Source organism: Rhinatrema bivittatum, chromosome 11, assembly GCF_901001135.1.
Source record: "Rhinatrema bivittatum chromosome 11, aRhiBiv1.1, whole genome shotgun sequence".
Classification (NCBI taxonomy): Eukaryota; Metazoa; Chordata; class Amphibia; order Gymnophiona; family Rhinatrematidae; genus Rhinatrema; species Rhinatrema bivittatum.
Window position 1 is genome coordinate 86521652 of NC_042625.1, and position 22518 is coordinate 86544169.

General features: G+C 52.4%; 2 protein-coding genes across 6 annotated transcripts in view; both read left to right on the forward strand.

The window, feature by feature from the left end:
• Positions 1–22518, forward strand: part of LOC115100564 — a 117387-nt gene that overhangs the window by 22334 nt on the left and 72535 nt on the right. The window contains exons 12-20 of the mRNA XM_029619081.1: positions 507–637; positions 2932–3101; positions 3514–3582; positions 10576–10681; positions 10988–11207; positions 14041–14237; positions 15620–15729; positions 15950–16115; positions 19147–19335. Coding sequence (XP_029474941.1) covers positions 507–637; positions 2932–3101; positions 3514–3582; positions 10576–10681; positions 10988–11207; positions 14041–14237; positions 15620–15729; positions 15950–16115; positions 19147–19335 — 1358 coding nt within the window. The remainder of the gene's footprint in view (positions 1–506; positions 638–2931; positions 3102–3513; positions 3583–10575; positions 10682–10987; positions 11208–14040; positions 14238–15619; positions 15730–15949; positions 16116–19146; positions 19336–22518) is intronic.
• Positions 2110–21329, forward strand: LOC115073499 (transcription factor E2F2-like). Of its 5 annotated transcripts, none has more exons than XM_029571950.1 (9): positions 2110–2489; positions 2758–3101; positions 3514–3582; positions 10576–10681; positions 10988–11207; positions 14041–14199; positions 15615–15729; positions 15950–16115; positions 19147–21329. In XM_029571950.1, exons 2-9 carry the CDS (start codon positions 2829–2831, stop codon positions 19395–19397), a joined length of 1359 nt encoding a protein of 452 aa, XP_029427810.1. In that variant the 5' UTR covers positions 2110–2489; positions 2758–2828; the 3' UTR covers positions 19398–21329. The 5 variants fall into 5 exon arrangements, with proteins under 5 accessions (XP_029427810.1, XP_029427807.1, XP_029427809.1 ...); XM_029571947.1 differs by lacking the exon at positions 2110–2489 and adding an exon at positions 2504–2643; XM_029571951.1 differs by lacking the exon at positions 2110–2489 and adding an exon at positions 2518–2639.

Below are 22518 nucleotides of genomic sequence, written 5' to 3' on the forward strand. Positions count from 1 at the left end.
CTTCACTTTCGATGCATATCCAGCATAGCTCTCTGCTTCAACGGCAGGGGAGAAGAAAAAAACTGATACCTCACGCATATCCAGCATAGCTCCCTGCTTCAACGGCAGGGAGAAGATAAACAACCAATAAGGGCTGTATAACATAATCTGGGTAAAAACAAATAAGCATGGGTGTAGCTTGCTTATTGCGGCGGTTACTACCCCTACTACCTCTAACTAATCAAGCTAGATATTTCACTTGGATGCAGCTCCATCACCGCTCTCTACATAATGGCGGGGGGGTGGAAGGGAATTAGAACAAAGAGCTAAGAGAAACAGATAAGTATGGGAGAAGAAATGAGGGAAGCTTGCTGGGCAGACTGGATGGGCCATTTGGTCTTCTTCTGCCATCGTTTCTATGTTTCTATGTATAAGTTATTTAAATACAGTTAAACCCCATTCCAGAGAGACTTAACCATTTGCTGTCTGGTGCACTATAACCTTTGTGGACAACTTTATTAATGCAGCCTCCGGCTGAACATTACACTCCACATCCTGGGACCTTTAATCCTGGACCTGCTGCTAGAGGGCGCTCCTTCCAAAGCCATGGGCCTTCTTCATGCAGCCCCACCAAGCCTGCTTAAAGATGCCATTCGAGGTTTGTCATGGTTGCTGCAGGCTCCGAGCCAGAGCCAGGGCCATGGCCAGATAAAACAGCGCTCCGGGCAAGGGCTGCTCTCACTGAGTGCCGACCTTTTGGACTCACATGCTCGCAGACTTACAGATGGACTCAAAAAGGAGGTGTCATACCCTCTCCCGCATGGCTTGGCATTCAGGGTGGTGGCCCTGCTCAGAGCCAATTGACTCAGTTTCTGTTTTGGAGGCCTAGCCTGGGTTTTTTGGCTACCAAGTCTCCCCCCAGGATGCATTTTGGCACCTTACCTAGAAGAAGCAGGACTGCATGCACCACAGGACATTGGGGGCTTACTTTTGCCACCACCCAGTCCTGGTTTTGACCCATTGCATGCAGGGAGCTGCTACTTAAGGGAATCAGACCCACCTCTCCCTGCATGCAATGGGGAAACATTAGGATTAGATCTCTCCCTCTCCGGGTTGCGCTCTCCAGGGAGCACCTGGGTCACTGGGCAGCTTCTGCTCAGATCTTACTGGCACGGCTTGGATTTAATCTGCCCAGTAGAGCCTTGCCAGGACGTGATTTGCACCTCCTTCGCTAACAGGGCAGCTCTCAGGAAAATGCAGTGGAGCTGCTCAGAACCCCCCCCCCCAATTTTAGAAAACTCTTCAGCCACAACCCTCTCCCATTCTAATTTAAGTGAATGGATGTGAAAGAGGTGGCAGTGCTGCTGTACTGATTGATCCTTGTGAGAACCACAGGCAGGCAATGTTCTGATAGGAGCAAAGCATAACCATAGCATAAGCCATGGAAGCCTTAGGGAGAAAGCTGGGTGCAGCCAGAAAGTGCCTGCGTTTTTATTCCAATCGGTGTGAAAATAGTAACAAATAAAGTATATTCGTAAGTCAAAAGGCAAGGAAACCTAGGAATAAGACCAAGAGCAGAAACAAGCAGGCTGATATTTCAGGGAATATGTATTTCAGCAAAGAAGATATTGCATAAATAAACAAATAAAATCGTGCTTGTTTGGCTACTGTCGGGGCAGAAAAATCAATAAAACAGGATGCAGTAGCCATCTCAATCAACCAGTACCTTATCCGGCTAACTCAGCCAGGATATTCAGCGGCGCGGCCATATCGCTATCTGCCTCGTGCACCTTCGTTAGCGAGCGTCACAGTGACCCCGGGAACTGGAGGTTGCCTACCTTCGCTTACAGCGCTTACAGACCCAAGTTATTTTCACAATATTGTTTTCAATTATTATTTTAAAATCACAACCACTTAAGTTTGTTTCCAAGTTGTGCAATGCCAAATACCAGCAACAGCCGAAAGAGTGAAATGTGTTTTAAGTAATCAGGATACAGCCACCCCCAGCTCGGAAATCAGTGCCTAAATCGTATCCTTACGGTTATGAGGCGCACGCAGAGCAGGGGGAGTGACGCTGCCCCTTTAAGGGCGGAGCTCTCTGTCGCAGGTCTCAGGTCCCTGTGGGCAGGGTTGTTGGACTTTCTCCCCTCCCCTTTCTCCGCCTCTACCCCCACCAATCAACCAATCAGCGGAAAACTGTTTCCGCGGGAAATCCGAATTTCGCGGCTCGCAGTTTGGCGCTAAAAAAAAAAAAAAAAAAAAAAGGCAAGCGGATCTGGCAGCTAGAAAGAGAAAGGAACTGCTGCCGAAGGGCAGGTTTTGCAGCCATCGAGCCGAAATCCGGACCCATCCCATCGGAACCGAGCCACGTTTTGGGCCAATAACTCGGGGGACGCTGAACTCAAAGCCTCCCGGATCAGCTCGGGTCAGAATTGCGGGGCTTTCTGGGTGGCATTAAGAGGAAAATCTTTATGAAACGGAGAGGGGGGAGGCCCCGGAGCGACATTTAGGTATTTATAAATTTGATGCAAAGAAGACCTCTGCCAAAGTCCAAAGAATTCATTTTTAATCTTTTTTTGGTGCCTTTGAACTTGGCCAACCTTTTAAAAATTAATTGCAAGAGAAATACGATTGCCCACCCTGCAGAGCCAGCTTGCAAAGTGTGTATGTTTGTTTTTTTTTTAATATATTAATTCCTCCGCGATTGCAATAAATAGCTCCCTAAATTTTGCGGTTGGCCCGTAAGTAGCTGCTCTTCCTTTTGTCCTTGCCCTTCAGTTCGGACTGTCCGGAGACCGGTGACCTGGAGATTAAGATACAGGAGAAAAAAAAAAAAAAAAAGTACTGCGATGATAAAGGTGCCCAAGGGAGTATCTCCGGCTCCTGGGAGGGGCGCCCAGTCGCAGCAGCAGCAGCACATGAAGAGACTTCTACCCCTGCTGGGCTCGGCAGGCACCGTGGCCACTAGTCTCGCCAGCCCCCAGATGATGCGGACCGGGCCGACCGCCTACTTCACCCAGATCTACCCCCAGCCGGCTGCCCCCAGGGGCAGCTGTCTCTACGCCACCCCCTATGGAGCCGACCCTAAAGCCCTGCGATCGGCCACCCTGGGGAGGCTGCCGGTAATTACACCCATTCTTCTACCTTTCTCTTTCCTGTTTGTTTGGTTCCTCTTCCCTTTGAAGCCGGGGGAGAGGAGCTCGGGGTTTTACTGCTGTAAGACAGGGTGAGGGTGGGGCGAGGGATCTGTTAACTCAAGCCTATAAACTCTAAGGAGAAAAGTGACACTCAGTTTTATTATGCGGCGCATCTATATATATATATATATTTTTTTTTTTAAATTAAAGCATTTGATTACGGTAGGACCTCCCCCCTTTTTTTCCCATTGCTTTATTTGATGGAGGAGGGGGGTGGGGGCATGAAAAATCTTGAATTACTCTAAACCGTTAGGCCTTTATGCAAGAAAAAGAAAAGTCTGTTAATATAGTTTTATTTTAGTTGCTCTTGTTCTGTGAATTCGGGCTATTCTTACAGGTTTCCCCGGCCATCCTTATTGCCATGCGCCGAAAGAAGACACAGCAAAGCCATCTTAGAGGGAAGCAGGTAAACACCTTCAGGCTTGTGGCCATATGTGTGATGATGGGGGGAATTTCTCCCACGTTTTGCCTAGGGGGAGAACACAAAACATCTGGCCACTGGGCTTCTCCTTTGGGTAGGATGCATCCGATTAAGGCCACAGTTTGTGGTGGATGAGTCCACGGTTTCCACTGGATAAGATGGGGGGAGGGGGTGTGTGTGTTATATATTTTTATATATATCTTTTGCACTTTTCTGGATTTTTTTCCCAACCATTAGTAAAATAAAGCAGCCAGATGTAAATAGGACCCAGGGTAGTAACTGCTGTTCTGTGCAGGTTACCCCCTGTCTTCTGTTAAGGGTAGTAATAACCCCCACTACCCGTATCAGAGGGCATGGGGGTAACCTGCAAGGGGTGGCAGTTATAACCATGGGCAGCTTGCTGGGTAGCCTGGATGGGCCGTTTGGCCTTTCTCTGCCATCATTGCTACAGTGAAGGTAAGGGGAAAGCAGATTTTGAGGAACTGCGCTCGCAGCTGTGGTTGTGTCACCTCCGGGGCTTTGCGGAAACTCTCCTCCAGTGACTGAGCTCCCATGAGGGAGGGAAGGACCTGGTCCCCTGGGCCTCGTACCAGCTTTGCATCTGCTTTCTCTGGGCTGTAACTGAAATGGGTTGATCCTCTGGGCAGCCTAAGCCGGCCGAAGGGCTGGCGCCTGGCCCACGCTCGCGGGGAAGCTTCCACGGCTGCCACGCTGCAGGACAGAGACCCTGCTAGACAGGTGGTGCTGCAAAAAAAATCCCCAAAACACTGAAACTTTTTTTTTTTATTAGCCTGTTCCTCCTGGTGTGGCTTCTGATCTGTTCTGTATAGTGAGGGAGAAACTGGACAGCGAGCCATGACTGCTGCTGTGCTGTAGAACATGGCAGAAGGATGGGCGGAGGAGCGCTGGGGCGACTCCTGCAGAATTAGCAGGGAGTGGGATGGGATGAGAGACGCGCGTCTTCTCAGTCTTCCTGCTTTAACTTCTCTTGAGGGTCTGCACTGGGGGTTTCACCAGGGTCTTCCGTGTAGCTTTAATGCTTTCCCTGTGTGGCATGCTGTGCGTTTTTTCCGAAGGGGGCCACGACTCAACCGGTCAGATGTTGGTTGGAATTCAGGATCTCATTAACCTTTCTGCTCCATCTTCCTCTGAGGCCTGTGCCTGATGAGCGACTTTATCCTTCAGTCTTTCAGGCAATAACTTGCCACAGCTCTGCCCTGTAAGCCCTCTGGGGCAGTGCGGCAGAAATGCTGTGGTCGCCATAAAACCTCACGTTGCCACTTGAGGGATTTCTGCTCAGAAATGCGATCATTGAGTCTCTTGCTGGTAGGGGGGGGGGGGGGATGTGACGAGAAACGGCATTGGAAGGGGGGGGGGGGATTCGACCGGCCAGTCCAGGCTCCTTCCATCCTGCAGTGGTAGGAAAGTCAGGTGCATGCATTCCGTGGTCCCCCGCCGTTACCCAGACCTCGGCGAGGTAACGGTGTGGCCTGGTATCTGCTGAGCCCCATCAGATCAGTTTGTGGTAGAGGAGCAGAGGGTCCGCCCCCCCCCTGTCCTCATTTCACAGGTACACAGTGATAGGAAAACGCACATACACACAAATGTTCCTCAGCTGGACCATTGCTCCAGTTTCCTCAATAACTCGGGGGGGGGCGGGCCCCCCACTCCTGACCAGCCACACATGCAGCAGCCAAATCTGAAAGCTGCGTGCAGCAGGAGTAGGACGGGAAACTTGCATGGTGGGGACCTTATGTTCTGTGCCTGGACTGCCTCCAACTTCGGAGGATCCTGGATCGAAGCCTAGTTTGGTGGAAAGGAAGCTTCAGACAAGGGGTCATTGTGACAGGATGGTTGGGGGCAGACGGGAGTAATGCAAGGAAGTAGATATAGAGATAGAGATAGATATATAGAGAGAGAGATATAGCTTTTTTTTTTTTCTTCACAGAAGTGGGTTGCTGGCGATGGGGACAAAAATAGTATTGGAATTCAAGAAATCCTGGGACAAGCCCAGAGGGCCTTCGGGGATGAGGAAGCTGTGAAGTGTGGGGGGGGGGGGAGGGGCTGTAGTACTGCAGTGAGAAGGGGGAGCAGGGGAGGACAGGATGGACCTGGTCTCTTCTGACTTCCTATCTTATTTCTTTGTGCTCCACCTGGAGCTTCTGAGGCCAGGCTATCCTTGCGTTAGCGGCTTAAAATCGGGCAACAGCACGGGAAGGATCTTCCCTGGTGGGTAGAGATGGGGGGGCTGACGTTATCTAGTCTGCGAGCGGATCCCACCGTTCCCTACCTTCCCCACCGGCTCACGTCGGAGGCCCTTCCTTTCCTGATGCCGGCCGGGTTCCCAGGGGTTTTCCAGCGTCGCGAGCGCCCCCCCCCCCCCCCCCCGGTCTCCCTACGTCCAAGCATCGCCTGTCCCGGAGGTTAAGGTCTGCGCCAGTCGGGAGCGGCTGTGCTGCTTCTCCACATGTAGGAAGGTTTGCTTTGTGTGCCTGCAGCACCGGCTCGGCCTCTCCCTTCTGACACAGAGCTCTCTGGTGGCCTTAACGTGGTGGCGAGGCCAGAAACTTACCAGAATACCACACTGGGGGATCGGATCGCAGCCTTCCTCCTGGCCTGCGGCGGTGCAGGCCCAAGGTGGCAGGGTACCTCCTGTCGGCCTGTTTTTTGTTCTTCGTCCATCTGCATGGTAGAAATTCCCTGCCCCATGGATGGGAATAAAAATGTGGGCAGAGTTGGGAGGGGATGGGGTGGGCCACAGCTGGATGTTGCAAATGGAGCCTTTGGTCTGATTCTGCCCCCCTGAGCCCAGATGTGGTGATCCCCTGGGGAGTTGGGATGTCTGAATGGGGAGGCTCCGTACCCTGCCACCCTTCACAATAATTAATCAGAAGCTGAAAGGATAAGGTGGACTCACTGACTGGCTTCAGAAACAGCTGAGAGCTGTAAGGTGGTGAATCTCTGCCGTGAGCGCCACCTCCGCAGCAGCCCCAGCTAGCCCAGGATCTGAATCCGCATCCTTCCTGCTGAGCGGCCGGGCCAGCGCTCCCTGGAACTTGTCTGACACAGAATCTTTAGTGCACGACTGCTGCCGGCACCCAGAACCCCATTTTTGTTAGAGGAAGGGTATTGGCCGGCGTTGCCCACCGGCTATTAATCTTGGAGTGGGGAGGGGGAGAGGCCTCTTCCTTCTCTACTCTGTTGCCTCAGACCAGCACGACTGGTGAGATTCTTCAGCGGTTCGCACTACCTCTCCCTGGGTAGCTTTGCTGCCGGCAGCTCAGTGGGAGAAGAGAGGAAACCTGTATCCCAGATTTATAAATACGTGTGTGACATTTGCATGAGGTTCTGATGAGGAACAGCACAGCAGCACCTGCCTTCACTGACAGTACAGCCGGAATGGTTCAATGGAAGCCATGTTTAGAAAAACTAAGTCTGGGGGTGGGGTTACTTGGATCCTTCAGGACTGCTTTTGAGAGAAGCAAGCTATGCAAAGCGGCTGCTATCTTGGAGCACATTCATGCAAATAACAGCTGAGGAATATTTATTGTGGATATCCTGAAAACCAGACCTGCTGTCTCCCTCGTATTAAAAAAAATAAATAAATAAAACCCCCAAGCTTTTTCTTTTGTGGCTGGTTTTAAGAATAGGGCTGTGGATGCCTTTTAGTCACACTTCTGGTTTTGAACTAGAAGTCCGGCCCTCTGTGTGTGTGCTGTACCCTGCTAGATCCCTGGCACACCCTCTCTGCCAGGCAGAGTCTGCATTGGGGAGGAGGAGGCCTGTCCCCTGGGCACAGAATGGGGAATAGCTTTTAATAAATGGAGCCCCCCCCCCCCCCAGCAGCTGGCTGGTAACTTTGTGGTGGTGGTTTGGGGGTGCTGGTGCTACTCTCCAGACCTCAGGACGTCCCAGGGACTGGCCCAGTCACTGACAGCAGATCCCCTGGGGTGGGATAGAGCCGATGGCTCTGAGCTGATAAGACAGATGTGTTCTGGTCCTGGGTTGATTGGTTTCTGTAGTTAGTGTCTTTTGATGTCTGATGTCAGAATAGCAACGCTATAGTTTTTCCTTTAACAGAACACACAAGTGGCATCACTCTTATCTTAATAAGAGGACTTCATAAAGTATTAACGTATTTTTGTCTTGAGGGGAATTTAAAAACAACAAAAAACCCCAGACCCGTTTTCCTAAAAGATTAGCTTTGCTTTTTCTTCCCCATCCTTGGGCGGTCTGTTACTTCGGGACTGTGACTTGTGTGTTAAAGTTATTATGAGCTCTTACAAGGTTTGTGTAAGATGGCAGACGTGATGGTGCTCTAGCGGTCTGCGTTGAGGGTCTGTGCCCACTCGGCCTGCACTACCTATGTGGGAGCTTGTGGGGTCTGACTCTTAGGGTCCCGCACTGGTTGCCTGCCTTTTTGCCACGAGGAGCCTCTGAGAATGCAGCTAGGCCGAGGATCTCGTAAGAGGAGCCAGCATTGTGTGCTATGTGTTCTCCACTTTAAAAGCTTTGTACTAGTTTTGTTGATATCTCCCATGAGGGGAGTGGGGGGGGGGGTCAATTAGGCAGAGGAGAAATGACAGGAGGTCAAGAAGTGGTGGAGGCACTGGTGCTGGGTGTGTTCTGTGATGGGGGCCGCGTGAGGGAAGTCTGGTGCGTCTGCCTTTAGGTTGTGGCAGCTTGAACTGCATTTTGTCTTTAGTAAAAGTCTCTCTCTGGTATGGTCTCGCTGCCAGGGACTGGCGTTCCCTGCCTTGTCCCACCGTGCCAGTGCTGCCTCTGGGGATCCTTCTCTCTTGGCTGTGTGAGGCTCCTTGGTTGGTCTCTGTGGGCTGAGGGTAGCGTGAGGTTGGCTTTTGTTTCCTCTGTAATGCAGCTTTCTGCTTCAGATGGGTTAGCCAGCTGTCGTGTGGCTGATCCTGCCCTGGTGAGGGGTGGGGTTTGCTTGCTGCCCTTGGCATTCAGCCCTGAGGAGGGGATTCTCCCAGGGTCTCCTTTTTATTTTATTTTTTTCCCGCCATCTCCACAGCCTGAGGAACTGCAGATCTCTCGCTCCGGTCCCTGGGACTGGAGACGCACGTGTGCTGGAGAAACGTTAGGCGGGGGGCACACAGAGTTGCCAGCTGTTTCTATATTTTCTCTGGCCCTTCCCTTAGTCTTCAGTGGCTGCTGGCCGCCCTGCCACGCGCGCCCTGCGAATGCCAGCAGGAATAAGGAGCCGGGCTTCATCGTGCCACCGTGTGATTAGAAGCTCCCTCTTCTCCTCCGCTCTGGGTTTCCGCGCCTCGGCCCTGGTTGGTTCTGCGTCCAAGCACAGTGCACCCTGGCAGGGCGCGGGACAGCAGAGCATTTACTGAGTGCTGGGGGGGGGGGGGGGGGGGCTGGAAGGAATTCTGCTGCACCCAGGGCGTGCAGTGAAAGTACTGCCCTGCCCCCGGGGTCCTGGCGTATTGTCTGCGATGGAATCAAATAATTAGCAGCCGGGTCTGTCTGGCAGGCTGCAACTGCACCGATGACCTGACTTGAAGTCCTGGTGGAAGCGCAGACGTCGGGCCTGCTCCTTGCCCCTCGTGGTGGTAGGAGTCCCTTGGGAAGGACCACGGGACCCTCGGAGGCCGGGCGCTTGCTGTTGGTGACTTTGCATTCCTGTGGGAACTTGTGGTTGGAAATGGAGCGGGGGGAGGGGAGGTGAACTGAAAAGGGGATGTCTTGGGCTCAGCTACCTAGAAGAGCGGCGTGCAGTGGAGGAAGACGAAAGCTCGGATGGGGCGCGATATCGTACAAGCTGCCCTGCTCTATGGCTGGAGCCTGGGGGTGAATCCTTGGCGTTGTGCAGGGGGTGACTGGGCAGACTGGAGGAGCTACTTGGTCTCCTGCCATTGTCTGCTCTGGGGACGCGCCGGATGCCTCTGGATCCAGCAGAGTGCGCCTGTGAGTCTGGCAGGCGGGAGGAGAGAGGGCGGGGAGGCTGTGGATAGCCACCTGTTCCTGGCCTCTGGAGGCAAGTCTCCCTGACAGATGCTTGGGGGGAGGGGTGGGGGTGGCTTGTTACGCTGCAGGCTTCCCCAGGCTCCCCGTTCCCACCTGGATCGGGGAGACGAGCAGACGCGCTGTGCTGAGGGAGGGCTCTGGTGGGGGCTGGGGATGTATTACCAGCCGACTCCATGTCACGCAGGACAGACTGGGACGGTCCCGGTTTTACCCCAGGGCACTCTCGGGAGGGGTACTGCCTGCTTTGCTGTGGGAAATCTGAGTTGCAGTTCTCTGCGTGCGGTGGGGCAAACCAGGACTGGCTCAGCCTGCCCTGGGTGCCAGTACCTGCCTTATCTGCTTCCCTTGTGGCTACTGACCCTGGCACAGCCTGTTGGCCCTGCTTTTTATGCACCCTTGGAGCAGGCAGGCCGGAAATGGGGAGTCTTGGCATCAGGGAGGGCAGATCTGGTATGAAAACCAGCCTGGGTCTGGCTGCTTCCCAGTGGGTGCAGTTAACCCCTGGCATCCTGAGGTGGGATTGGAGGGGGCGATGGGATTCGATGCCGAGCTGTGCGTGGCAGGGGCGTGCTGGAGGGAATTTGGGCGAAGCTGGCAGAGCTGTGGTGTCTCTCTGCATATATAAAATTCATGCATGGTCGGGGGAGAGGAGCTCTCTTGGTAGGTGCCAGGGTTCTGGTTTTGGTGGAGCATTATTTTGGCACTCCGAAGCATATCCTGCATTTGGTTGCCGGGCGTTTTTTTTTTTTTTTTTTGTGCCTGCTCTGTGAGTTGTGTGAGAGCTCTTACAGGATAAGAGGTCTTCGGAAGCCCCCTCGCCCCCTTGGGTTCTGATGACCCATGAAATTTGCCCAGTGCAGCCTGTGCAGGGGTGGAAATCTTGGTTTTGACCCATCCCCCAGACAATGCAGAAACGCAACTGAAAGAAGCGAGACCGAGTCTGCCCTCGTCTCACTCTGCAATCCCCTTTTTCTTTTCTTGAAGGCCAAGCGGAAGTTGGACCTGGAGGGGACGGACCAGCAATGCACGCCTGAGTTCCGGACGCCGAAAGGGAAGGGGAGACCAGCGTCCAGGGTCTCCAGCCCCAAAAGTAAGTGGTGGAGGAGGATCGTGTGCGCATGACGTGGGAGACGCTGAGCTGCTACGAGCCAGAGTCCCCTTGATGTGTATTTATCTTAAGGTCCTTTCCTTTGCTCATCTGCCCACTTACCACGCTCCTGCCCTCCAGCATTCTCTCCTATCCAGGTACTGAGAGCCCCCTCCTCCCCCACCACTTGTGCCAATTCACCCCCTTCCTGCCCTCCAGCACCCGCTGCGATTGATGTGGTAATAGACGGCTGAGGCCGCCGAACTTTCTCTTGCGAGCTGCCTAAATTTTTGCCCCCCTCCTCTCCAGCCCCCAGGTCCCCTGGCGAGAAGACGCGGTACGACACCTCGCTGGGGCTGCTCACCAAGAAGTTCATCCATCTCCTGAGCGAATCGGAGGACGGGGTGCTGGACCTGAACAGGGCTGCAGAGGTTCTGGAGGTGCAGAAGCGCCGGATCTATGACATCACCAACGTCTTGGAAGGGATCCAACTTATCCGGAAGAAATCGAAAAACAACATCCAGTGGATGTGAGTGGCGTGCGCTGGCGCTCTGCGGGGCTTGGCCCCTCCCACTCCCCTTCCTTAAGTCTGGCGTTCAGGATATCCGGCAGCGATCCTCAGCTATGTCTGAGTGCAGCAGATCGGGGTCCGGTTAATTTGCATGACGCGGTGCTGCTGAAAACCGTGGCTTGTCTGGAGTTGCCCACCCTTGGTCCAGAAAGCTGTAAAGCCTGTGGGTGGGTGGGGGGGGGGTATGGGATGAAATGTGTGAATGACCCAGTCTTACTGATAAGTTTTATTTAAATGTCTAATATTTGCCCGTGTGAACCCGCAATTGATGTCGCGCTGCCTGGCTCCCGACGTTAGGTCAGGTTGGGCTGCTAGCAGGGAGCCCATGGGTATATGAGGTTGGGGAGTGTGCAAACACATCTGGGTGGAGGGAGGTAACTCACCAATAGCGTTTAAATGGTCAAATGTTTACATTAAAGTAGTTTAAACGGTTAATTTTGTGAGCAATATTTACATCCTGGGGGAGGATGCTGTGATGGTCCAGTTTTAGGTTCATTAGATGCTATTGTGCGGTCCAGACTGTCCCACAGCTTTACATACTGGGATCCAGCGGGGGTGGGGCCGCTTCTAGCACCCAGGACCCTCTTTGGCGAGTCAAATCTTAAAGTAATGAACTCTAAAGCTATCGGAGGCGAGCCACAGCCAGTTTGCTCTCTGTTCCTTAGCCCTGTGAACCATTTTGATGTCTAAGATCATCTGATGGGGGGGGGTAGGGACCCTGTTCTGTGGAAAACGCTCCCCCTGGAGCTTTGTCAGAAAACGATTTCTAAAATTATTTCTAAAATCGCAGTCTCTTGCCACCAGGAGGAAGGGGGAGGCTGCTGCTGTTAATATCATCCAAGCGGATTTGGGTGACCCGAGGCCCTGGATCCTAGGGTCCCGCTGCAGGTCACGACCTCTATAGCGCCCTCTCCCTCTCTTCACGCTGATTTTCCCTATGTTCAGTGGCTTTACCATTCTCCCAAAAGAGGAATATGGTCGCCAAGACGTTAGAATTGTTTTTCACGTGAGCCTGCGCTTTTAGGTTTATAAGCATTGGACAAGGCAGAGGTAGGGCCATGAATCGATTTTTAATTGGCCATGGGTGGAGATGGACGCTAGGCTCGCTGGATGCTGGCCTGATCCGGCCTGGTATTTCTTGCGTCTGTGCTGGTGGTGTTTGTTTGATTCCTGCGCTGCTTCGCCGGCGGCTGGGAGGGGCAGCTCCCTGCCTTCTGACCTGTTGTGTTTGGCAAAACCCTGAGGCTCCATGATATACGGGAGGGCGAGGCAGCTTGCACGATGGGAACGGGCTCGTGTGGGTGGTGTGGACGGGCAGGCGGGAGCCCCTGGGGTCGGCACATCAGCTTCGAGCCTGGGAGAAACTGTAGGAGGGGGGGGGGGCGCGGTGCTGAGGTCAGGCTGGGACAGGGTGGGGGGGGGGGGAGAGAGAAAAGGGGGTTAGCTGGTGTGGAAAGATGGGCGGGGCAACTTTCAGCCCGAAGGTCAGCTTCAAACCCCCCCCCCCCCCCCCCCCCCATTTATAAACCCGAGTGCGAGTGGTTGGTCTGAAGCCTTTTTCCCACCCCCGTCCTTTTTGATTGCCTTAGAGCTTTATCTTGGGAGGGGCGGGGGATACAGGAGAAGGGGCCAGAGCCCTGAGAATCGTAGCTAATTCTGCACCTCAAAACCTGTAGAGACGAGAAGGGGCAGACTGAGGCTGAAAGGGTTTGATTTGAATACGGGCGATAAACCGCGACCTGACGTCGTTTGCAGCTGTTCTTGCCTGCAGAATTGATTTTGAAAAAACCCATCTGCTTATGGTCTGACGCTGGGGCAGAGGATGCGACAGGGGATTGCGTTCCTTCTGGGGCTGCCAACCAGCTGCCTGTAGGAAAGGAGGCCTGGCCCATCCCAGACTCTTATCCCAGGCCCTCTCACCAGTTGCAGTTACGGTTTTTCTCCGAGAGAGGCTGGGCTGGAAGAGAACAGCCGGGGGTAGAAGCAGGGCTGGAGCGGCCTGGCTCACAGGACACGGAGCTTGGTTCCCAGATCTGTCCTGCTGACTCCACGGCGAATCCACATGAGAGAGATCTGCAGCTGCCTGGGCCTTCAGCGTGTGGGGATTTTCCTGCGTATCCATTGCAGATCCAGAAAACCCGCCTGGCTGAGGGGCCTCCAGGGAAAGGTTTGGCCAGCGCTCGCTGTAGTACGGGAGGGGGGGGGGCTTGGCTGCTGCTTGTGCCTGGGTTTACACTCCCGCAGGGTAGGCCTGTGTCTGGGGCAGAAACCTGCCTGTATTCGCCACCTTCCTGCAGGCCTCCAATCCCATCCTATCACTGCCTCCCCCCCCCCCAAATCTCAGTGCTCCAATGCTGGTGCTGTTATCACAAGGAAGTGAGCAGGAATTGGATCTTGTGCTTGGAGAGGGGGCAGGGAAGCTTCAGTACCGGTCAGCGCGGGGCCAAGGAAGCTTAAGAGGAACACCAGCAGTGGAGCCATGAGGTTGAGATTGCGGGGGGGGGGGGGCATAATTTAAGTTGGAGGAAGGGTGTGGAGAGAGAAATTGCTGGGGGTTGCAGGGGCTGTGGAGGAGGTACAGGGCCAGAAGAAAATAACTGGAGTGGGGGTGGCAGAAGCCCTGCTTAGTGCCTAGGGGGGTGACAGAAAAAGAAGTCTGTCACCACATAATGGGGGCTGTCCTTCTGTCAAACCAATGCCTTGCGATCCTGCCCCCAGTCGAGCTGGTGGTGTTTTTTCCATTTTGGCTTGGACCAGCTGTTTTATTTTATGTTTAATTGTCTCTGGCCAGGGGCACAGGCATTTTCCATGACTCCAGGGCGGTCTCGCAGCAGCAGTCCCTGCAGGATGAGCTGGTGGACTTATCCAAGAAGGAGCGGACGCTGGAAGAGCTGATCCAGACCTGCACGCAGCAGCTGAAGGACCTGACTGAGGACGAGGATAACCAGAGATATCCTTCCAGTGCCCCCGGGCAGCTGAAAATAAAACGTTAACCTGGTGGCTTCCCGCTCTTCACCTTGAGCTCCTTAAACTGGCCTGCAGGCTCTCCACAATAAAGAATTCAGTAGCTGTTTATGTGCGTTTTGGTCCAAGATGCCTGGTTTTAACCAGCATGTTTTGGTTCACTCTAAAAACCAGATCTGGCTGGGGATTTTAAGGGCTGATTGGGGAAAGAGGGCCCGAGATGTAGTTCTAGGCTGGGCCCGTTCATGAACGAGGCTGTCCGTCTCCTTCATGAAAACTTTTTTCTTTTATAAAGCAAAGCAGACCTGTTGCTGTAATTGTTTCTGGGGGGTGGAAGTGTGTACACTGCTCTGTACAAGGAAGCTACTTCCTGCCATGATCCTGGGCTCAGCCTATGCTGTATCTTATTATTTAGTGCAGCAGGTCAGACCAAGCATCCATCAAGCCCAGTATCCTTTTTCCAACAATGGCCAATCCAGATTACAAGTACCTGGTAAGTGCCAAAACATTAAATAGATCCCAGGCTACTAATGCTGGTAACAAGCAGTGGCGATTCCCTTTTGATTAATAGCAATATGGACTTATTCTCCAGGAAACTTATCCAAATCTTTTTGAAACCAACTACACTAACTGCCTTAACCACATTCTTTGGCAATGAATTCCAGAGCTTAACTGTGTGCAGAGTGTGAGAGAATTTTCTCAGATTTGTTTTAAATGTGCTACTTGCTAACATCATGGAGGGCCCCCTTGGCCATTTTATTATCTGAAAGAATAAATAACTGATTCATATTTACCTGTTCAAGGCCTTTCATGATTTTCTATACCTTTATCATATCCCTCCTCAGCTGTCTCTTCTCCAAGCTGAGTAGCAGTAACCTCTACCTTTTCCTCATAGAGGAGCTGTTCCATCCCCTTTATCATTTTGGTCGCCCTATCTGCACCTTCTCCAGTACAACTGTATCTTTTTTTGAGATGCGGCGACTAGAATTGTACACAGTATTCAAGGTGTGGTCTCACCATGGAGCGATACAGAGGCATTATGACATTTTCTGTTTTATTAACCATGCCCTTCCTAATAATTCCCAACATTCTGTTTGCTTTTTTGACTGCTGCAGCCCACTGAGCCGACGATTTCAATGTGTTATCCGCTCTGAATCCTAGATCTTTTTCCTGGGTGGTAGCTCCTAATATGGAACCTAACATCGTGTAACTACAGCAGGGGTTACTTTTCCCTAAGTGCATCACCTTGCACTTGTCCACATTAAATTTCAGCCCCCAGTGTTTCAGTCTAGCAACGTTCTCCTGAAATTTATCACAATCCGCTTGTGATTTAACTCCTCTGAATAATTACGTTCTTATGTTTTTGTCACTGGTCCTGGTTGTCCCTTAACTCCTCCCCACGTTAGCGTACGTCACCTACCAAGACATTCGCTCCATCAATAACTTCAAAGATCAGACGGTGATTGCTATCAAAGCCCCCCCAGAAACCCGGCTCGAAGTGCCTGACCTCAACGAGGTGAGAGGGACAGAAGGGGGACTTGGGGGGTGGTGAGGGATGTGCGTGCCACTTCAGGTGGACCTGGGTCTGCCAGGGTGGTGCCTGAGCAGGGGGCATCCCTGGATCCTCTGCTTGTGAAACAGGATGCTAAAGTGTGAGCTTCATCTCGGCCCTGCCTGGCTGTGCTCTGAGCCTCTAGGCCTGGAATGTGCTTTTAATGTCCTTCCTTCCTTTCCAGGAGACCCTACAGATCTACTTGAAGAGCACCAATGGGCCCATCGAGGTGTATCTGTGTCCTGAGGAGATCTCCGAGGACAGCAGTAACCGCTCCAAGGTGGCCAGGGGGCCCCATCAAGGCGCCGTCCTCCAAGAAAGCTGCTCCCCTCTTTCTCCTCAACCAAAGAGTACGTGTGATGGGGGAAGGTTTAGGGCACTGTAGCGGGGTCTCCCTGCAGGCTGCCTTTGGGCTGTAATGACAGGCCTGGGGCCGGCAGTGGACCCCACCGGTCCATTCCTCGTCCATTCGTCTGCAGAGTAGGGGGCAGTGGCTGTGACACCCAGGATTGCTGCCTCTCACCCTCCCTCCATAAAACCTGTTTACAATCTGCAGAAAGTGGAAGAGTGTGAACCTTTCTTCTGGTTTCACTGGGCACACTGATTGCTAGCCCTGGGCACACTGATTGCTAGCCCTGGGCACACTGATTGTTAGCCCTGGGCACACTGATTGCTAGCCCTGGGCACACTGATTGCTAGCCCTGGGCACACTGATTGCTAGCCACTTCTACTGTGGCTGACAACATGCCCGCCCGCCCTCCCTCTAAAAGGAAATCCTGTTGTAAGCCGGCTCAAGCTGTGGGTCTTTCACAGTCCCACAGGGGGGTGAGGAGCCTTGCTGTCTGTGTGTGTGGCACTTTTTCAGCTGGCTCAGCGGAGGGAGGCTGATGAAATGGGGTCTGTGCGTTCTCTTCTCCACAATCTCAGCTGCTCCTGGTCTGGCTCCTATCTGGTAGTCTGAGTGATGGAAATGGGCCGCTGAGGCTCTCTGGAGAGCTACACGATAGAAACTGGCCCCTTTTGCCTTCAGGGGCTAGCTGTCTGCCCTGAGTGGACAGTTGTGCTTGGGATACATCTGCCAGGATGGGGTCAGCTGTTCTGCCCAGCCTGCAGTGGCATCGGGCACTGCTCTCCTGGCTGAGGTGCTAAAGCGACGCAACGTTCAACACGAGAAGAGTGATTTCAGGGAAGGCGTATTGCTGACTCGTACGGCACCTGCTGCTTTCTTGGGCTTAAGTGGTTTGTGAATTTTTGTGTATATATATATATTTTTTTCTTGGGTGCATTAAAATATCGGTGCCACGGTTAGGGGTGGTGGGATTAAGGAGAAGCCTCAGGCTGTCCTTATCATGTGAATCGCTCTTGAAATCACTTTGGGTGTGAACTGTACAAAGTACAGGATATCATGGTGGCAGATAGAAACCACACTGGGAATGGTGGTTCCATGCTGGTTTATTATTAGAGAAGGCAGAATCATAGAAATTACCTGCAATGCACTGTAAGTCAGGGCTGAATAAACCAATAACACTCACTGTTAGGCCATAGCTTAATCCAGTCCACCTAATGTCGACCATGAATTTTAAGGTTGACTTTTTGTAAACTGTGGTGATCTTCTTTTGGAACGGCAGTATCTAAAATGCCTAAATAAACAAGCAATTGCTCTTCATAGACAAACACCGCAACTACTTGAAATGCACCTTCTACTTCTGGGGCCTAATAGAGAGCTGCAGGCCTTCCACGTAAGGTGATATGTGTATAAATAGGGAAAAGAGCCCACGGCCCTTCTACCAGGATACCACACTGGCACGTGGCTTCCTAGCTCTCCAAATGGCAGGGAAGCCTTCCAGCTGTCCCAGCCTCCCTTCTAGTTCAGATCCTGCAGGGCGGGACCTTACACCAGGCTAGCAGTCGTCTGAGTGTGGATATCTTGGCGTCATTCAGTGGCTCTACACATAGCTGCTAGCACCTGGAGCACTTAAATCCAGCTAACATGAATGGAGGGAGCCTCTATTTTTTTTGGGTGATGTCATTGATAACCAACAGTCCGTTCTAATCCCTGAAACCATTCTTCTCAGTTTTACTGTTGAGTACCATTGCTTGAAGGAATCGTGAGCAGAGCAAGAATGAAGTGTAAAATGTTGCCACTTCATTGGATAATAATGGGGTGATGTCATCAGTGACATTCACACAAACAAAATGGTGCCCTCTATGAGGGTGTACATTCGTTTCAGCTGTTTTCGTGGTACGCATGGATAAAAATGAATAATATGTGCCCGACTCATTATTAAATATACACACATACTCTCTGTTTTCCTGTGTGTACTAGAAAGTGGGCAAGGTGCACACATACCGCCAAAATGGAGTTAAAAAATAGACATCCCTACTCTCCATTTTGGTCAGCTGCTATAGCAAGGAGCTGATTTTCAGAGACTGGCAGCGGGGGTAGGATAACCATGTACGTTTACCCCGTTATCGTTGCTGCGCTTAGCTAAATGTGTGGCTGAATATCTGGCTAAGTACGCGCTCTGCATTTGAGCGGGTAGAGTTAGGCCTGTTATGTGTGCGGCCAGGGTTACCTGGCTCAATGACAGTTGGTTACCGTTAAATATTGCACCAACGGCTAAATTTGAAAACCCGTGCCAGTAACAACTGCGGCCCGGCTGCCTTTGTAGGGCTTGAGGTTTTAACCGCAGAAATTTTGGAAGAGAGGCTTAGTCTTAATTGGGTTTTAGCTGGGTAAATCTTGAAACTGGAATTTTAGCGGGTTCTGAGGCGATGTCTTTATTGATCCGATAATAAAAAAGGCACGTGAGCTTCCAAGATCAAACACCTCCCTTCTTCAGACCCACACCTTGAATATGACTTCAGTTTTTTTTAATGGTAAAACAGTATCACTGCTGCCTGCCTTGGGTCTCGAGTTTACAGTTGTGACTCGATCATAAGCTGTTTTCAAGTTTCAGAGTTGTGTTAATCCAATCGGAGGTCTGCGTGATACCACACAGCCGTCATCCTCTGCTCTGTGCTTTATAACCGAAATGTGGTGATGACTAAACCTACCTGGATCTGGTGTGGGAGATCTGCCGTGTAACCATTGATAAGATTGTGGGGGGGGGGGGTGTTCCTCACCTCGGGTCCCTACAGCCAGTTCAGGATCTCCACAATGACCATGCAGGCATATTTGGGCCATAGGACCAGCTTGAGAGGCTCCACCCTATTGCTTTCATTGCCTTGGGCAGGTCACTTCATTCTCTGTGGCCTGAGCTATGAATTTAGACCGTAAACTCCTCTGGAGCTAGGAGCAGGCCTACAGTACCTGAATGTAATCTGCTTTGAAGTGCCTGAAATAAGTAAAATTCTTTTTTTTTTCCTCTTTGCCCCCAGCTGAGCCCGTGAAGACGGAGTTGGCCTCTCCTCTCCTGGATGTGGAGGAGCGGATTCTGGACCTGCCCCACCACCTCCTGCAGCAGACGGAGGACCAGCTCCCCTCCACCTCCTATGAGGTGGGGGACACGCCCTTCATCAGCTTTTCCCCGCCCCTCGACCAGGACGACTACCTGTGGGGACTGGACAGTGGGGAGGGGGTCAGCAATCTCTTTGATTCCTATGACCTGGGGGACCTTCTGAAAAACTAGTGGCTTCTCCATGCCCCTGGAGCTCATTCATTATGGTGCTAATATGGAGGGAGGGAGGGGGGAACACGAGCGTCACTCAAGACCAAAGTGTTGAAATTGCTCTTAAAAGATCTTGGGAGGAGGTTTCATTCCCTGACTCTGACCCATGAAACTACAGAACCCGAAATAACATGGCCTTCGTCGTTCTCCTCCTCTTCCTCTCCTGCCCCGTGACTGCCACCCTCCTCCCCCGTATGTTTCAGTGTTACGCCTGGGATCGCTGTCCGACTTGGCCAAACCCAATGGAGTCTTACTTTTGCCCCATTGCATCTTGGGTATGACAGCTCCGGTTTCTCTTAACTCCGTCAGGATTGCAATGGGGGGGTACTCAGGACTGGAGGAGCTTCATTAGATTGACCCGGCTTGTGTGCTAACCCTAATGAGGCACTTGCACAGGGACGGCTCCCGGTAACGACGGCTCCAGTTGCAGGCTACGTCCGCAGCACTCGGCTCGCCCATGGAAGAAACGTTTTCTGTGCTGGTTTGGGATTGCTGGACATGGTGGCGGGTTCTGGTGGGGCTTCCTGCCCTTCAAGCCTTGGAGATGGGGAGATGTTCAACTTCCAGCTGTGATCTTGCTGCAGCAGAGGTGGGTTCTGGGCCGAACCTTACTGGCCCCTCCACCAGCTGCACCACTGGGCAGGAAGGAGCCTGCCGTGTCTGCCTCTGACCTCTCCGCGGGTGGAACTTGAATTCCAAGCTGCAGAAGTTTTAGGATCTTTCAGTAACTGTTTTTCTTCTGGTTTGATGAAGAATTGGCCCATGACGGGACAGTGAGCGGTGCCGTGACAGCGGAGGGCGCTGTCTGTCCCAGTGCTTACCTGGGCTGAGAGCAGGCCCTAGATTGGAGGCCATGGACTCTGTGAGGAAGGGGCGGAGGCAGTTTTGGAGTTTACAGCTTTGGTAAGCAGGGCCCATCTCGTTTTCTTCCTCCTGCTGTGCCAGTGCTGCCCAGGGTTCCCAGTGCACCTTTATAACTGGCACCATCGTAAAGCACTTAATTGGACTTAATAGGGAAGTTGGATGATGTCCTGTAGTTGCGGCCGGGCCCCTGGCTCCCTTCTGCAGCCGGGAGGTAATTTTTCTTTAAAACTGCCCAGACAAAGGTGTGGCGCTTGTCCATAAGTCTTAGGGGGTTAAACAGCGCCACTTGTGGCTGTAGCGGCGTCGCCTTGTGGCATCTGAGTGTGGACCGTGCCCTCCTCTCTCTCTCTCTCCCCCCTGCAGGGACTCCTGGGTTCGAATTGCGCCCTCTCTTTGTCACATATTGTGGTTTGGTTTTTTTTCTCAAGATAGCACTGATGGGGGTGGGGAGGATAAAGAAAAATTAGAAATGAGTATTCTTAAACAGACTCCCCCCTCCAACACACACACAAAAAGTGAAACTAATAAGGCAAGCCCTGTTCACTGGGATGGAAGTGATTCGGCCTTTCGAATGGTGCCGGACCTTACTGTAACCCTTCCAGATAAAGGAGCTTTCTGATTGGCTGAGCAGCCCTCCAGCCCTGTCTGCTTTCTGATACCAAAATGACTGGTGTGAGGTCCTGTCTTCCCCCTCCCCAGACAGCTATCCTTCATCTGTGGAGGGGAGGGCAGTGCGGTGACCTAGTCTAGTCCGTCCCTGTGCTGAGAGAGAACCAGTGGAGGAGGAAGAGAGCGTGGCTGCTTCCCTCCACCCTGAGTGCAACTGCCCTGCAGGTTGCACACCGAAACCAGCAGGGCCAGCTTACACCGCAGCAGGGGCCGCATGCAGAGGGCAGGCGGGAGGCCAGAAACAAAACCACCGTGTGCCCCCGTTCTCCACCCTGTTCCTGCCAAAGGGCACTGAAGGATGCTGGGAAGAGAGGCCCTTAGCAGGTTTGCTGCTTTCCCGTATGTGTGCATTGGGGGGGGGGGGGGGGGGCTCTGAAAGGCAGGGTCCCTTCCTCATCGTTACACCCGTGGGGTGTAGCCCTCTGCCCTTCTCCTGGGCGTGAGGTGGCTGAATTCTGGGCCAGCGATCAGTAACGCCGCTCGGTGGCACCGGGGGCCAGTTAGAAGCTGATTGGTTTTCGGCGGCTGTGATATCTCCAGGAAGGACTGGATCTACCCCTGGCATTGCCCTGTTGCATGTGAGGACCTGCATTTCTGATTTCCCCTAAGACAAGCAGGAGCTACACCTCCATGGAGTAAAACCAGTAAAGGATCTGCCTGCCGGGGGGGGGGGGGGGGGGGTAGAGCTAATCGGGGCCTGTTCCAAATGGAAAAACACCTGGATAGGAAGTGGTGAATGAAGGTGCTGAAATAACCCATTGATCTGCTGGCTCTCATCAAGCACTCATCAGCTTTATAGGCTTTGGTTCCGAGGTGGATTTTTTTTTTTTTTAGTTTTCAGGCACCAGTATGGGGCCTAAGGCAGTCATTATTTACTTATTCCTCCAGCTGATTGATCTTATTCTTAAGTTTCTTTGTTAAAAGATTTCTTACAGTTTATAACGCTCAGGATGGGTTCTTTCTGTGGCTGGTGACATTGGGATGCACCCTAGCACTTCGTTCTCTCCTTCCCTCTGCGCGGAGGGTAGCAAAGTGCTTTCACAAGCAACATCCAGTTAGGATGTGAAATAAAATCTTGCTAACTTGCTGCTTGTTGCAAGCTAGGGTCACCTAAAGCCGTCTTGTCACAGGCTACTCCAGTGCATGCAGGGAGATGTAGATTTCCCTTGTAAGAAAGGCCCAAACTACACATCCCTGCATGCAGTGGGGCAAAGCCTGTTCCTTATGACACAGAGCCAGAGGGCAGCCCTAAATGTAGGTAAAAGCAGGACTAGCTTAGCCCGGGATAAGTGATGGGAAGTTTTTCAGTAATCCAGTTGTGTCTTCTTTGTTATTCCTTGCAAAGACTCTGATGTAATAAGATGTGAGTCCAAAAAAAGTGTGGGCTGAGCTTCACACATTTCCTTTACTCGCGTGCTAAAAAAAAGGATAACTAGTGATGCACCAAGCTGATGGTCTGCTAATACCGTGGGAGTTTGGAAGAAAATGCACCAACGTTGCAGTATGCGGACGAAAACATGCTTAGCACACGCAAACCTTAAATTTGTGC